Source organism: Drosophila pseudoobscura, chromosome X (genome assembly GCF_009870125.1).
Source record: "Drosophila pseudoobscura strain MV-25-SWS-2005 chromosome X, UCI_Dpse_MV25, whole genome shotgun sequence".
Taxonomy (NCBI): domain Eukaryota; kingdom Metazoa; phylum Arthropoda; class Insecta; order Diptera; family Drosophilidae; genus Drosophila; species Drosophila pseudoobscura.
Genome location: NC_046683.1, coordinates 55,803,098 through 55,816,827, shown reverse-complemented (window position 1 = coordinate 55,816,827; position 13,730 = coordinate 55,803,098). Strand labels below are relative to the sequence as shown.

The 13,730-nt window shown below is 49.9% G+C and overlaps 1 protein-coding gene across 7 annotated transcripts in view; it reads right to left on the bottom strand.

Moving 5' to 3' along the window:
* Positions 1–13,730, bottom strand: part of Rbp6 (RNA-binding protein 6) — a 191,368-nt gene that overhangs the window by 58,387 nt on the left and 119,251 nt on the right. For all 7 annotated transcript variants that reach the window (XM_033384869.1, XM_033384873.1, XM_033384874.1 and 4 more), the window contains one exon: positions 3,671–3,763. In XM_033384869.1, the coding sequence (XP_033240760.1) occupies positions 3,671–3,763 (93 nt within the window). The remainder of the gene's footprint in view (positions 1–3,670; positions 3,764–13,730) is intronic.

Here is a 13,730-nt window from a genome sequence, read left to right as displayed (position 1 = left end):
GTGTCTGCCAGAGTTCCAGCTAATCAATCTTTTCCAGCAGCAATCTCTTCCCGTCTCCATTCCCGTCCCCGTCCCCTTATCCGGGCGGAAGAAAAATGGCCGCTAAAGTCATTAACGCCTCGCTGGTCACCTGGACAGCAGGAAGGAGGAGGCGGAGGAGGAGCCGGAAGGGCAGTCAAGGGACTTGGGTCTAAGCCGCCAGGTTTGCCATTTTGCTATTTTGTTTATGGCCATAGCGCAAATCTCTATATAGGACCCAGGGCCCAGGACCCAGGGCCCTCCCCCTGCGGGTTGCTGCTCTGCTGCTGCTCTGCTCTGCTGCCCAATGAGGCGGCAGGCGAAAGCCAAAAGGGGATTAGTTGTAATCAATAACTTGGGCAAGTGTGTGTTGAGGTTGAGGTCCTGCCGCTGCCGCTGCTGCTGCTGCTGGTGGGTTCCGTATCCTCTGGCTGGTTCTTGGGCTTCTGTTTTGTTTGCCTTGTCGAAAGTTTTTGCACAGCTTATGGCCGGGCTTATACACAGCACTTCCACACCCCCAACCCCCACCCTTAACCATTTACCCATTTCCCAGGCCAAGTTATTATTATAATTTTCTTTGCCAATGCGGATTAATTGAAAAGTTTTCCATTAAGAGTTTTGCGCGCTTGGTTAAATCGCCAGCCGCCAGCCGCAAGGCAGCCTTTTGTTTCCACCTTTTGCCGCCGCCGCCGCCGCTGCCACCGCTGCCACCGCCGCCTTTGTGCCACCAGAAGAGGTCCTGCCATTAGCATTACCTTGAATTTCAATATGTACACTCGTACAGCGCACTCGCATCGAAGGATATACATATATACGTGTGTATGTCCTGCCTGGTGCTCACTATTTTTGATCGTTATGGATTTTGACAGTTTTCCACTCTCGGGGGCTGCGATGAAAATTACTTAAAAGCATTTCGCTTCTCAGCCGCTGATTTGATTGATGGCCGTTTATGGGCACCCTCTCTCCCTCCCCCTGTCCCTCCCCCTCTCTCTCACACCCACACCCACTCTCCATCTTTTTCGTCATTATATTCGCATTATCAAGTGAGGAGTGGGGTATGGGGAGAGCAAAGTTGTTTCCACACGGTGTGGCGGCAATGAACCATTGCAAATGGCAGTTGACGTCTTTGCGGTGAAGAGCTGACAAAAAGTTGCGCCAATTTATGTCAATTATCGGCAGCTTTACCTGCCCCAAGACCCAAGTGCCACTCCGCCCACAGAGGCGTTGAATTTCATTGTATAGGGGGGGGCGGGGGTGTTGGAAATCTCATCAGGAAAGCCAAGGTACGGTGGGGGGAAATCCTATCTCCTGAAAGCGAGAGACTGCGTAACGTGGGAATCTCTTGATGACAGCAGCAGGGCAGTGGCGGTGGGGGGTGTGGGGGGCGTGTAATTTGCTTGGAAAAATAAATAATGGCATTTTTAGTTGTCATACGATATAGCCATCGCCTCGATGTTTCCTTTCCGGGTTTTCCTCTTTGCCATTCATTGAAATTTGTCATCGTTCGATGGGAAATACGAGAAGGTCCAAGGAGTAGCATTTTTCAAGGGAATTCCATAATTAAGGACGGGCGGGGGTACCCCTTTTCAAGGGGGATACACCAGATATTCCCCTTAACATCATAGATACCGATTCGTTGTAATTCCTTGAGGGGAATATCCTCTCTACATATTTTCGGGCATCCTTCTTGAGAGGATTGAGTGTTCCCTCATCCTGCACAGCGTTTACTGCTCTCAAAGATACCTCCTGTACTCCGACCATATCTGGGATTCCTCTTAAAATCTATTATCCCCCCCTTGATGGTTCTTTCGATGGCTGTAGAAAGATGAAAGCGGAGAGCCCACACCTGCACAGTATCCTCCAACCATCGGACCATTTAAATCTTAAACTCTTTTTCAATGGATTTCTGCGTGCTCTTGAAGCCCATTCTCCTCCTACCCCTTCTCCGCCCCCCCATCGTTAATGAAAATACCCGTTTGGCTTTCTGTGTCCCCCCACCCCTCCCCGCACCAGACCATGGGATCTAGAGGGGCTATGCCGCTCATTAAAATCGGGGAAAAACCAAACCAAACGAACGACGGACCACCGACGGTATCGAGAACGAGAACGCGTCTAACAAATCGATTTTCGTTTAGTATCGTAATCAACAACACAAAATTTTTGTTCTCGTGCTAAAAATTTGTGTTTTTGCGCTATAACAAGTCTGCGGGGGAGGGGGGGAGGGGAGGAGCTTCCATCGAACCGAACCGAACCTGTACTCCCCCCCCCTCCGTCTGTGCCATGGAACCCTTCCTCCCCTGTACCATGGAACCCCTATGTAGCCCCTCTTATGCTCTCCACTTCTGGGCCTTTGCCTAACATGGCTGAATGGAGGAGGAACTTAAAGAGCACTCGAACAGCACTCAGCCGCAAAACACACACACACACACACCAACACACCAACACACTCGATATGCATATGTGTGTATGTGTGTGGGGGTTTAAGTGGAGTTGCTGCCGCTGCAGGTGGGGCAGGGACTCCTCCACCTCCGCCTCCACCTGTGCTTCTGCAGTACTTGTCAAGATTGAATTTGGTAGGAAATTTTTCCTTTTTTGGTAGATGTTTTTTCTCTTTCATTCGTTTTTTTTTTTGGCTTGCTGGGCGGAGGTGGTGGAGGTGCACCTTTGCTTTCATTTCTCTTTCTTTCTTTTTTGGCGTTTTTTTTCTTCTTCTTTTTTTTGGCGTTTTTATTGATCAAACAAAACGTAGCAAGTGGCAGCCAGTGAAGGTGTCATTGCTGTGCCTCTCCTGTGCCGCCCCCGTGCCCCGTGCCCCACCTGACAGAACTGCCAGAATCAGCCAAGAGCTAGAGCAATATATATATGTATGTGTGTGTGTGTATGTGTGTATATAGGAGAGTGTATGGTTGGGCCTTGCCTTGCGGAATAGATTGCATGATTTGTTCCACAACTGTCATTCACATTTCGTTTTATGATTATTATTTTTCTTCAATTCATTTAGCATTTGCTGGCAGGCCAGGCACGAGTATATGTATGCATCTGTGATGATTCAGATATTACATACAAAACTATGAAAATTCAAATGGAAAAGGGGAACTACTTCCAGGCAAGATCTTCATTCAGAGCTGGCAAATTACTTATAAATATGTCTGTTATGTCTGTTTGTATGTAATCACTCTCGACTTTCAAATATTAACCGTTCTTTTGCACATTTACCTTTTGCTTTTATGTGTTTTTCGCGAACAGAGAGGCTTCCAAAGTGCAGGCACAGACATGCTCGCGATCGGTTCGGCTGCTGTCACACACACGAACACAATAAAAAAAACAACAAAAAAAAGAACGATTCACTTCTTGGGCTCTGCTGGCGCAGACACTTGTTCTCGTTGTTGTTTGTCTCGGTCGTGGGCTCGTTCCGATCAACCGAAAGCACGAGGGCGAACGAACGAAGCAACGAAGGGAACACAAGCGAAGACTGAAAATGTGTGCGCGGTTCAGTGAGAGATCGGGTGTGCTCGTGTAGCTGTGCTTTTATCGATCGAGGCGCATACCCGTATGTGCTCGTATATGTATGTCGCTTTCGGTCATTAAAATATGTACATATGTATGTAGATAGATGTATATAGATAGATGGATGGATGGAACTCCCACTTACCGGACCAAACTGTTCGAAATAACTCTTGACGTCCTCCAGGGTGGTGGGTGCCGAGAGGCCGCCCACAAAGATTTTCTTCGTTCTCGTCACCATCTGGAATGCACAAAAGCAAAAAAGGAGAGGGGGGGTTAGATTCATGAGAATAGTTAGTGTTAAGAAACGAACGTCGTTTGCTGGCCGAAAAGGTTAGGTGGTATGGCCTGCTCTGGCATTTAAATATGCATTTTATATTGGGGTTACGCAAAAGTTATGACCCCTTCAACCCCCTGTCTCCAGTCGCCGCTCGCCTGCGCCGTCTCGGGCACTGCCTCCTCAGATGTTGAGTTTCGACTTTTCTTTCGTGCAGCCCCCCCCCCTGCAGCTCCCCCTGCAGCTCCTCCTGTAACTTATGGGCTACCCAACTTTCGCTATGAGTCGTTCGACCATTTTGTGCATTTTATGTACTACATGCAAGTGCTCTGTCTCCCTCGCTCTCACTCTCCCACTCTCCCACTCTCCCTCTCTGTCTCTCTTGCACTGTGTGCAGCTGGCATTTTTAAGCTGACATTTTCAAGTGCCAACTTTACGCAGTTAGCGCCGCATGCAGCATGCCCCATGCAGCAGCAGCAGCAGCGGCAGCGGCAGCAAGAGGAGAAACAGTCGAGCGTCGAGCACCGAAAATGATGGCGAGACATGAACGAGAAAGGCAGCAGCCTCTCTATCCCTCCATCCCTCTTTTCCTCCATCCCTCTCTGCCTGTATGCGTGTGCGTGTGCGTGTGTGTGTGTGTAGTGCAACGCCAGCCTTTTTAGCCCGCAGGCAAGCGTAAACTGTTAACGTTAAGTGATGGCAGTTAAGGCACAGAGTGAACGGCACAGTGGAACCTCTTCAACACCCATTTCTATGGGAAACGAAGGCTCCAGACCTTTGGGTTTTACGAATCTATTCATACCCCTAAAGATAGACTATGATTTTTAGAAATAATCAAAGATTTATAGGTTTTTCTGATCACAAATTGACTTGCTTTCAAGTCGAAAATTGCTATAAAAGATGCGTTATATTTATGTAACGATCGTATAATACCGTTTCCAATCCTTAAATGTTTTTGCGGCACTGTACCTCGTTTCAGTCAGGACGGGTCGGGAATAGTTTCCGTAAAACTAACGACCTACGGTGCCAGATCAAGACTTTCCTGCAGAGTTTCTTTCAAAATCATAACGCCCTCTGAAAGGCCATCATAGTTCTTTATAAATTAACCCAAAAAAACTTGTCCAAAGTTTTCTGGTGCTCAGCAAATTCTGAACTTTCCCCTAGCCCCTCCCCCCCTCCCCCCAGCCCCGGTGAAAGTGGAGATATCCCCTCTTAAAGTTCATATGGTTAAAGGGATCCCTGGGCCCATGGTGAGCGTACGAGCCCTCGGATGAAGCCGGATGAAGCTGATGACGCTGATTGCACTGACGCTTGCAACAAGCTGCAATTTATGAGCACGGAACAGACAACAGACCCACACATACAGCAGCAGCAGGATAAAGGGAGTTAAGGATCAGCGCCACCAGCGAAAGAGGTGAACGGTGGTGAACGGGGGAACGGCGGGGAAGGGGGGAGAACGAGGGGGATATGTCCGTTAAGGAAGCTAACGATATGTAACAGCGGTGCTGATGCTTTCTGCAGTGCCAGCAGTAAAATTCATACAATGTCGTAAAATTAAAACACTTGTGCTGCTCCCCCACCCTTCCCCCCCCAACGCCCACCACAGTCACCAGAGAGAGAGAGAGTGGGAGTGGCAGTGGCAGTGGGAGTGGGAGAGGGACAGCGATTGCAACTACAAAGTTAGTCGTGCAGCTTTTTGGCAAAGGCAAATCGCTTTGGCCCGTTGAGTCCTCCTGTGTCTCAGTCATCGTCTCATCGTCTACTCGTTGTTCGTTGTTCGTTGTCTACTCCTGGCTCTCAGATATCCTTGCCACTTCCTCCTGGCTTCCCCAGATACATATATCCCTCCTGCAGGCTCCTCATTTTCTCCCTTTTTTTTTTTACTCTGCACTTTGCGGCAGGTTAAGTTTTGGGGGCTGGAAGGGCGGCGAGGCGGTTGCCATCACCGCGGGCGGGCCCTCTAACAATTTGCAACAGCACAAAAACAGAGACAGCGACAGCGAGGGAGAGAGTGGGGAGATGGAGGGAGTGGAGAAAGGGAGAGAGAGGGAGGGCGAGTGCAGAGAGAGGGAGTCAAAATCAAGTTGCAAGCGCCTGCAAGAAAGTAACTGTCTAACAACATGACGTCCGAGACACGGCATCCTGCACCCTGCATCCTGCAACACCACATAATGGTGCAGCATCGCATCATCGCCGGGACAGCCTCCCGGGGTCGGTACTGCCACAAAATGGGTTACGAAAATTGCAGCGTTGTTAAAAAGCGATTCATGCCAGAGAAACTGCAGTGGCCAGCACTTTGTGTGCCATGTGTCATGTGGCATGTGGCATGTGGCATGCCAGCCCAAGCCTGGCACTAATCACTCCCACAAATGAAGCTACTTAAACTAATAAACCGAGAGTGGAACTGGCACTAAGATTGGATCTCGAATCGACGGGTTTGGGGGCAGGCCGGGAGCTCCAAGAACTGGAGGTTTTCCGGCGGCAATGTCATCATCAAATATAAATGGCACCCCGGGCTCGGGGCATGGGGCACGGGGCAGCGAACACGCCCAATGCTGATAGCGTGGGGCATGAATCAAAAGTAAAACACACCCAGGCCGATCCAAACGCGACCTCAAGACAAATACACGCACCGCACACCCACCCACAAACACAAAGATAGACACAGCTCGGCCTATAGCTATAGATACGGCTACAACTATAGATACAGCCACAGATACAGCCACAGATACAGCTATAGATACAGATACAGCTACAGCTACAGCTATGGCATACAGGAAGATACAAATGGAGCCGCCGCACACACGCATACTAACGGCAGTGACACGGCATTTTAGCGGCAGTGGAGCAGAGATTAGGGAATGTCAATATTAGCCACAACGACTCCGATGAACAGCCAGGACGGTGGGGTGCGGTGGGGCTCGAGGCAGCTCTAGGAGGAGGTCTTCAAAGGTGGAACCAGCAGACAACCGCCACAATGTTTGATGGTCATGGGGGGGGGCCATGTCTTTGGCCGAATAATGCCTGGAAATTTGACAAATGACGTCAGGAGTGGGCGTGACGCCAGAGAGGCGGAGTGGAGAGTGGAGCAGGACCAGCCGAAGGACAGCAAGCGCATAGGGGGGCGGTACTGCTGGCTACAATGCAGTTGACAAGAAAGTCACTCGTTGGATGGAGCGATAATGCGAAGGGGGCAGGGAGGGGCCACTGCCAGGGGCCAAGGAAGCCCAGAGACCAGACTTGACCCTTCAATGGGTACGACAAAAGGTAACACGCTCTAAAGGGGATTTTACTCAGGAATTTGGCTGAAATTCCATTTCTGTGGCAGGTTCCCCCTTCGAGATTATTCATATTTTCATTTGGAAAAACTTCTTTCGTTCTTGAAGTCCCTGGATTTGCATCTCCGAAACAGGAGAAGCTCTCCTAGACACTCCCAAACGTAATTCAGTTGAATACAGATTAAAAGATACAATTTTGTAGGTGTTTTTTGCGCCCCCCCGCCGCCAATCCTTTGATCTCCCGGAATCAGATAATCTACCAAATGGAATCTCACCACCAGCGAACATCTTGAGCTCCTTGGAAGCTCCATCCTGCCACTTGCCACTTGCCATAATTCCATTTTAATCAGAGGTAAAGTTCTTCGAGGGCATAATTCCCCCTTAGGAGACTCGGATAATTAAAGCTGAGCGGATAATACTTTTGTGCGCCTCGGCTTTCCCCTTGAGATACAATTTGTGGTGGCATGCGCTGTCCCTCTCCCGCGCCGAATCACTTGCCCCCAAAACTGATTATTCAATTTAATGAGCCATAGTTGAAATAAAATTGACACTTTATCAGCTCTCTCCCACCGTAGCTTGGTCTGCCACCCCCGCCCCTCCTGCTCTGCTCTGCTCTGCCACGTGACAAGTGGCACACATATTTCATTTTGACAGAGCTGCCATCGATGGCGGGGCGGAAGGCCATTCCCATCATCTCCTCCATCATCTCCTCGAGACGGGGACGGGAACGGGGACGGAGATGGAGATGGAAAATGGTAAATGGAAAACGCTGAAAGGGACACAGCGTCTGGCTGATGGCTGATGGCTGATGTCTGGTTATATTTGGCGGAGGAAAAGGCCAAATCAATTTAACACTTTCAACTAAATTATTCATTTTGCATAATAATTTTCAAATCTGTCAAAAATTTACACACACACACCCACCCACACACACACACACACACACACACGAACACAAACACTTGAGCTCATTGTTGTAAAGGCTTTTAAAGCAGCATTTCGGCGGTCCTTCAGCGGCGTCTGCACTTTCACACGCTCCGGAATGAGCCCCCAAAAAAAGGGGCGGCGGAGGGGGTGGGGGTTAGCAGCCTGGGATTGGGGGCGCTGCGAAACGCTTCCCAAAAAGCACTCAAATAATTCCCGGGCGTCGGCTAAACCATCGCCAAAGTTGCCGCCGAGCGCGAGGCAACAGCACAATAGCACAGCAAAACGGAAATTGGGGTAAGGGGTAAGGGATTGTGGGGGTTGGAGGTGGGGGTTGGAGATGATTGTAAGGGAATCCTGCCAAGGCGGTGGGGGGGCTAAAAAGTAAAACCCTTTAACCGTGCGTAGGCGCCGACGTCCGTCCGTCCGCGAAGCGTCACAAATTCTGTTAAGCGAAAATTTCATCAACGGCAAAGGCACAAAATTTTCATTCGCCATTCAGCCCCCCCCAGACCCCTAGCCCCCCCGGCCGCCGCCCACAACTTTGCTGGCCCTGCCACGGGCTCGTTCGTTGTCAAAATGAAAGGAAAATGTCTCATAAATCCTTTTAATATTAAATGAGCTCGTTCTACGCGACAACCCATTCCAGGCAGAGGAGCGGAAGCGAGAGCAGGGGGTATGGCATGTGGCATGGGGGGCATGGGGGGCATGGGGCAATGAACACACTTAAAATTATGTGGCTAATGGGAGCAACTTGCCTGGAAATTGCGCCAGGCACCGGCACCAGGCGCGACACATGTTCCACGAACTGCTGCGGCTGCCACACACACAGAGATAGAGAGGAAACCCACGTGGAAGCAGGACACACACACAGGTGCTCCAGGAGCGAAGATAGAGAGGCATGCGGCACGGGGCACGGGGCACGGGGCATGGGGCACTCTGTGCACTCCGCCAATTGTCATTAAATGTAATTTTTAAACCTGTTAGCGCATGTGTGCCATAAAATGTAACGTTAAAAAGGGTTCGGGGTTCGGGGTTCGGTTTTGGGTTCGGGTTTCTCGTGTCTCTCCCTAGGATGATCTGTCCTTTTTCCCCCCAGCCCCCTCCCCACCGTCCTGCATACAACATTTGCTTTTATTGTGAAATTAGTCGGCAAAATGCGGCGAGCGGGGGGTTTATTAAAGTTTGCCCCGAAAATACTTGATGCGTTGCCTACAACCTGGCATCAGGGGATCCGGGGATCAGGGGTTGAGGCGGCAGGGGCTGGGCTCTCACTTCAACGACAACAATTTGTAACACTTGCCGCACTTCCCGCAGAAGAATTTTCCTGCGGTGGGGGTGGGGAAGGGGGGTCGGGGCGGACAGGCCTGGGATTCCTTGTAGCCCACTCGACAGCAGAATAAAACCAAAAGGAGAGGCTTCTTCAGCATCATTCAAAGTGACAAATTATCCATGCAAATTTAATACAACAAAAAAATACAGAAATACCGAAAAAAGGGGAAAAAAAGGGGGAAAAACCTTTTGGCTCGTGGGAAAAAAAGTGTTGCATACTTATGCGGGCAGAATGGCGATGGGGAGGGGTTTAGGGGGCCGGAGTGAGTGGGTGTTTCCACATTGAAATATGAGAATTGATAGAAAGTTTGACAAATGCCAAAAGGAGGCTTAAAAGGGAAATGGAAAGAGCCAGAGAGAGAGAGAGAGAGAGAGAGAGAGAGAGACAGCCCGATGTCATGTCTGCTTATCTTTTGTTCATTTCCCCGCCCCCACGCCTCGTTTTGGAGCTCGTTTTATGCATAATTCGATATGCTCCATCGATGGCCCCAATTCCGTTGGGCCTTTCCATGTTTTTGTCTTGCTTTCAATTAAAACACACACACACACGCACGCACACGCACACGCATGGACATATGCATGTGTGCCACAGCTGGTGTCCTGTAAGCCTGTAGCCTGTATTCCGTATCCTGTAGCCAAAAATTTGTGCAATTTCCTTTACTAATACTTTTTGCGGTCAATTTCCTTGGAAATTTGCTTGGGTTTTCCCTCCATCCTGGCTGATTTATTGCCTCCCTCTCGGCCGGGTGGGCGGAGGGGTGTCCTTGTGGCTGCTCCTTAATTTCGTTGATATTTATGCGGCAAATGTGCCTCCGAACGTTGCCAATAAACACATTCCCTGCCACTGTCACTGACAAGGGATAATGGGGCAGCCAGCCCCCAGCCGAGTGCCGACTGTCGACTGCCGACTGCCGCCTGCCCCCTGCCCCTCTCCGTGTCTCATAGAGAAATCAACATTTGAATATGCCCAAGGGAACCGACAGACGGATAGATTTCTGGCAGGGATTGAGGGATTGAGGCACTGCCCATCAAAGGGAATGCAAATATCTCTCCCTCTCTCTCTCTCTCCCTCTCTCTGCCACTCTCTGCCACTCTCTCTTTTCCCAAGGCTTAAACTTGTAAATCAAATGAAATATATTGCCAGGGCACACAAAATACATTTGTCGTTGGCGCTGAGGAGTGGCGTGGAGAGGAGAGAAGAGAGATTGATGCCCCAAAAAAAAAGAAAGAGTTACAAGAGAGAGCGAGAGAGTTGTGGCATTTTAATGAGCTTCATAATGCGATGGTGGGGCGGTGGTGGTGGGGGGGAGGGGCTGGATGCATGCAACACAAAAACTAGCAGCCGAATGGAAACGTGGCAGGCAGGAAGGGTGGCAAGGAGTCACCTTATTTATGCAAAACAATAATGAATATTATACAACAAGCCCCGAAATGTAATTCTGTGTAATTAATTATTAATTTATGCGCATACATTTAACTCGCACGCATTGTCGTCGACAGCAGGAGCAGCAGGAGCAGTGCCAGGACCAGCCACCAGCAACCAGGACATACACACATGTGTGTCCTCGTCGTCGTCGTCGACTGCTGCTGCTCGTTCCCCTCCCCCGCTTTTGGCATTGGTATCCTGGCACAATGGCGGCTGGCGGATACGGAAACTGTTTTGCCTCTGCCTCTGTTTCTGCCTGTGTGTGTGTGTGTGTGTGCAGCATCCTTTGTGCTGCCGCTTCTACCTCTTAATTGGTCGATAGGGTAGATGGTTTTTCCCCTTTGCAATTGTATGCTGTATGCCTTTAAGAGTTGTTAAAGTATTTCCTCCGAGCTCTCCTTTCGGCTAATGGCTCGAGAGAAGCTCTGTATTTCGAAGGGGTTTCTTCCATCGAAATACTCCTGGCATTTCCTGTACCGCCCATGAGTTGTCCCCTCTCAAGCCACACCAATGGGTATCTCCTGTTCGTGTGGATGCCACCTTTATCCCCCGTTTATTGCCGCTGCTGCAGCGACTAACGACCAACAAAGTCGGTGCTGCTGCTGGTCGCATGTTGCTGCTGTCGGTTCTAATGTTAAGTTGAATTGTCATTAAAATTGTCGTCCATAATTTCGACATTAAATACACACAAACACACACACACACAGAGACGACAGAGAGAGAGAGAGAGAGAGGGGGGCGTACGAGGCATAGGAGATGATGATAGCCGTCGTCTAAAGCTGCTGCTGCCTCTGCCTCTGGCACTGTTTCTGCCTCTGGCACTGCCTCTCCCTCTGGCTCTGCCTCTGCTGTGTATGTAAATTGCGTGTGTGGCAGGAGCAGCATCAGGAGTGCCCTGTCCTGTCCTGTCCTGTCCTATCCTTTGCTGTGTGTGCAACACTTTTATGCGACTACAGCATAAATGCTTGCCACTGCCTCTCAAGTGTGTGTGTGTGTGTGTGTGTGTGTGTGGAGCGTGGTTAAAAAGTGCCAACGCAGCATGTTTTCAACATTGTTTAAATTTATTTGGTAGACACACACAGACACAGACTCTTGCCACAGCGACAGAATGACAGAGAAAGATGGAGATGGAGATGGAGCGCACACCACTTACACAGGACACAAAGGACGCATAGATGGGGCCGACAGACAGAGACAGATTCTGGATGGACCGCAACTTGTGCTTAAAGTTCTTAAATTTGCATAACATTTGCAGAAAAGCATGTAAGGGAGGGGTGGGGAGAGGGAGGGGGCCCAGCCCCTGTGTGCCGCACTCATGTCCCGCCTCATATACTCCGCCTTGTGTTGTGTAATTACCAGGCTCATAAACTTCCAGGACCCAATCATCATTAGGAGCCCAACGACGACGACGATGAGGACGAAGAGGACGACAAGGACGACGGTCATTACATAATTATCGCAATCACAACCGTTGCAGGTAATTGAAATTGTGATTCCCCGCCGATACTCCGCCCCCCACCGATGCCCCACCGATACCATTCGGGTGTCCATTTGGAGTCGATTTCGGATAAAGTTTTCGAGCACAGCCCTGGAGCCGAGTGGAGTAGAAGTCTCTGCCCTGCTGCCTCCGACTGTTTGTGGCTTCCATTTAACGCTAATCACTTACAGTCACACAACATGCCCCCCCCCGCACAGCCCCACAGCCCCCCCTCTTGCTGTCCCACTTCCACTCTGACCCTCTCTATTGCCTCATTTCTCTGGCCAAATAATTTGTCTTTCCCATTTCCGCTGGCAAGAAGTAGAGCGGGAGGGGAGAGGAGATTGAGCGAAAAGTTTCCTTCTTGTGTGTATGGTTTTTGGTTCTAGATTGTTTTTGGCCAAGGTCAAAGCAGGAAGGGGGGCGGCCAGGGGCACAAGGGGGGGGCACACGGGGGCACGGATCGAGGACTAGGTGACGGTTTTGCTTAATTAGAACATTCATTAATCAAATCAAAACCATTTGCCACCCCTGGCTTTAGGCCCAGTAAGACAGAGACACAGATAGACAGAGAGAGAGAGAGAGAGAGAGAGGGAGAGCGAGATACGGGACAAAGAAAAGAAGTAAACTTTCGGCGAATGGCGGATAAACACGCACAGGGCGGCCGGGCACCCCCACTCCCCTGCCACCCTCCTCTGGTGGAGAGGTGGATAAAAGGTTCGAGAAATAAATTCAGTCACATAGAAGAAAAAAAAAGAGAGAAACAGCACGACAAACGGCATAACAAAGCGCACAGATTCAGGATCCAAGCCACGCACACACACACACACACACACACACACACTAACAATCAGTGGCAAAAGCAACAAGAAAGGACGAGCGGACCATTAAAACACATTTGTATATCTATTTTTAGGGCGAAATAAAACCTCAAACCTACCGAAAAAAAAAAGAGGAAAAAAGGAAAAACCAAATGGAAAGGAAAGGAAACTCCAATTCTAGGCGGAACAGCGGGCGGTAAGCGCGAATGGCCACAAAAACCCCAACAATGGGATTCACACAACAAAGAGGGGGAGAGGGAGGAGGAGAGGGAGAGAGGGGGGAAGAGAGGCAGAGGAAGAGAGAGACAAAGAGCACCCGAAAAATACTTAAAACTACTTTAATTTATGGCTCACGCATTTCTGTGTTTAGCTCTTTTCTACTTTCATTGCTTTCTCCCCCACCCCCCACACTCCCCCCTCCCACTCTCACCCCCTTTCCGCTCATTTCTGTTACTATTCATGAGCGGGGAGGACTCCACTGCCAAAGCAATCAGTCAGCAAACAACATGGCTTTGACGCGCACTCCCTCTCTCTAGCCCTGTCTCTCTCTCTCCCCCCCTCTCTCTCCCTCTCTGGCGATGGCCCCACCAAAGGCATTGCCCCATAGAAACACCAAGAGATTCAAAGGCTTCTTGAGACGCTTTTCGGGGGGGAAATTAATGAGAAATCATAA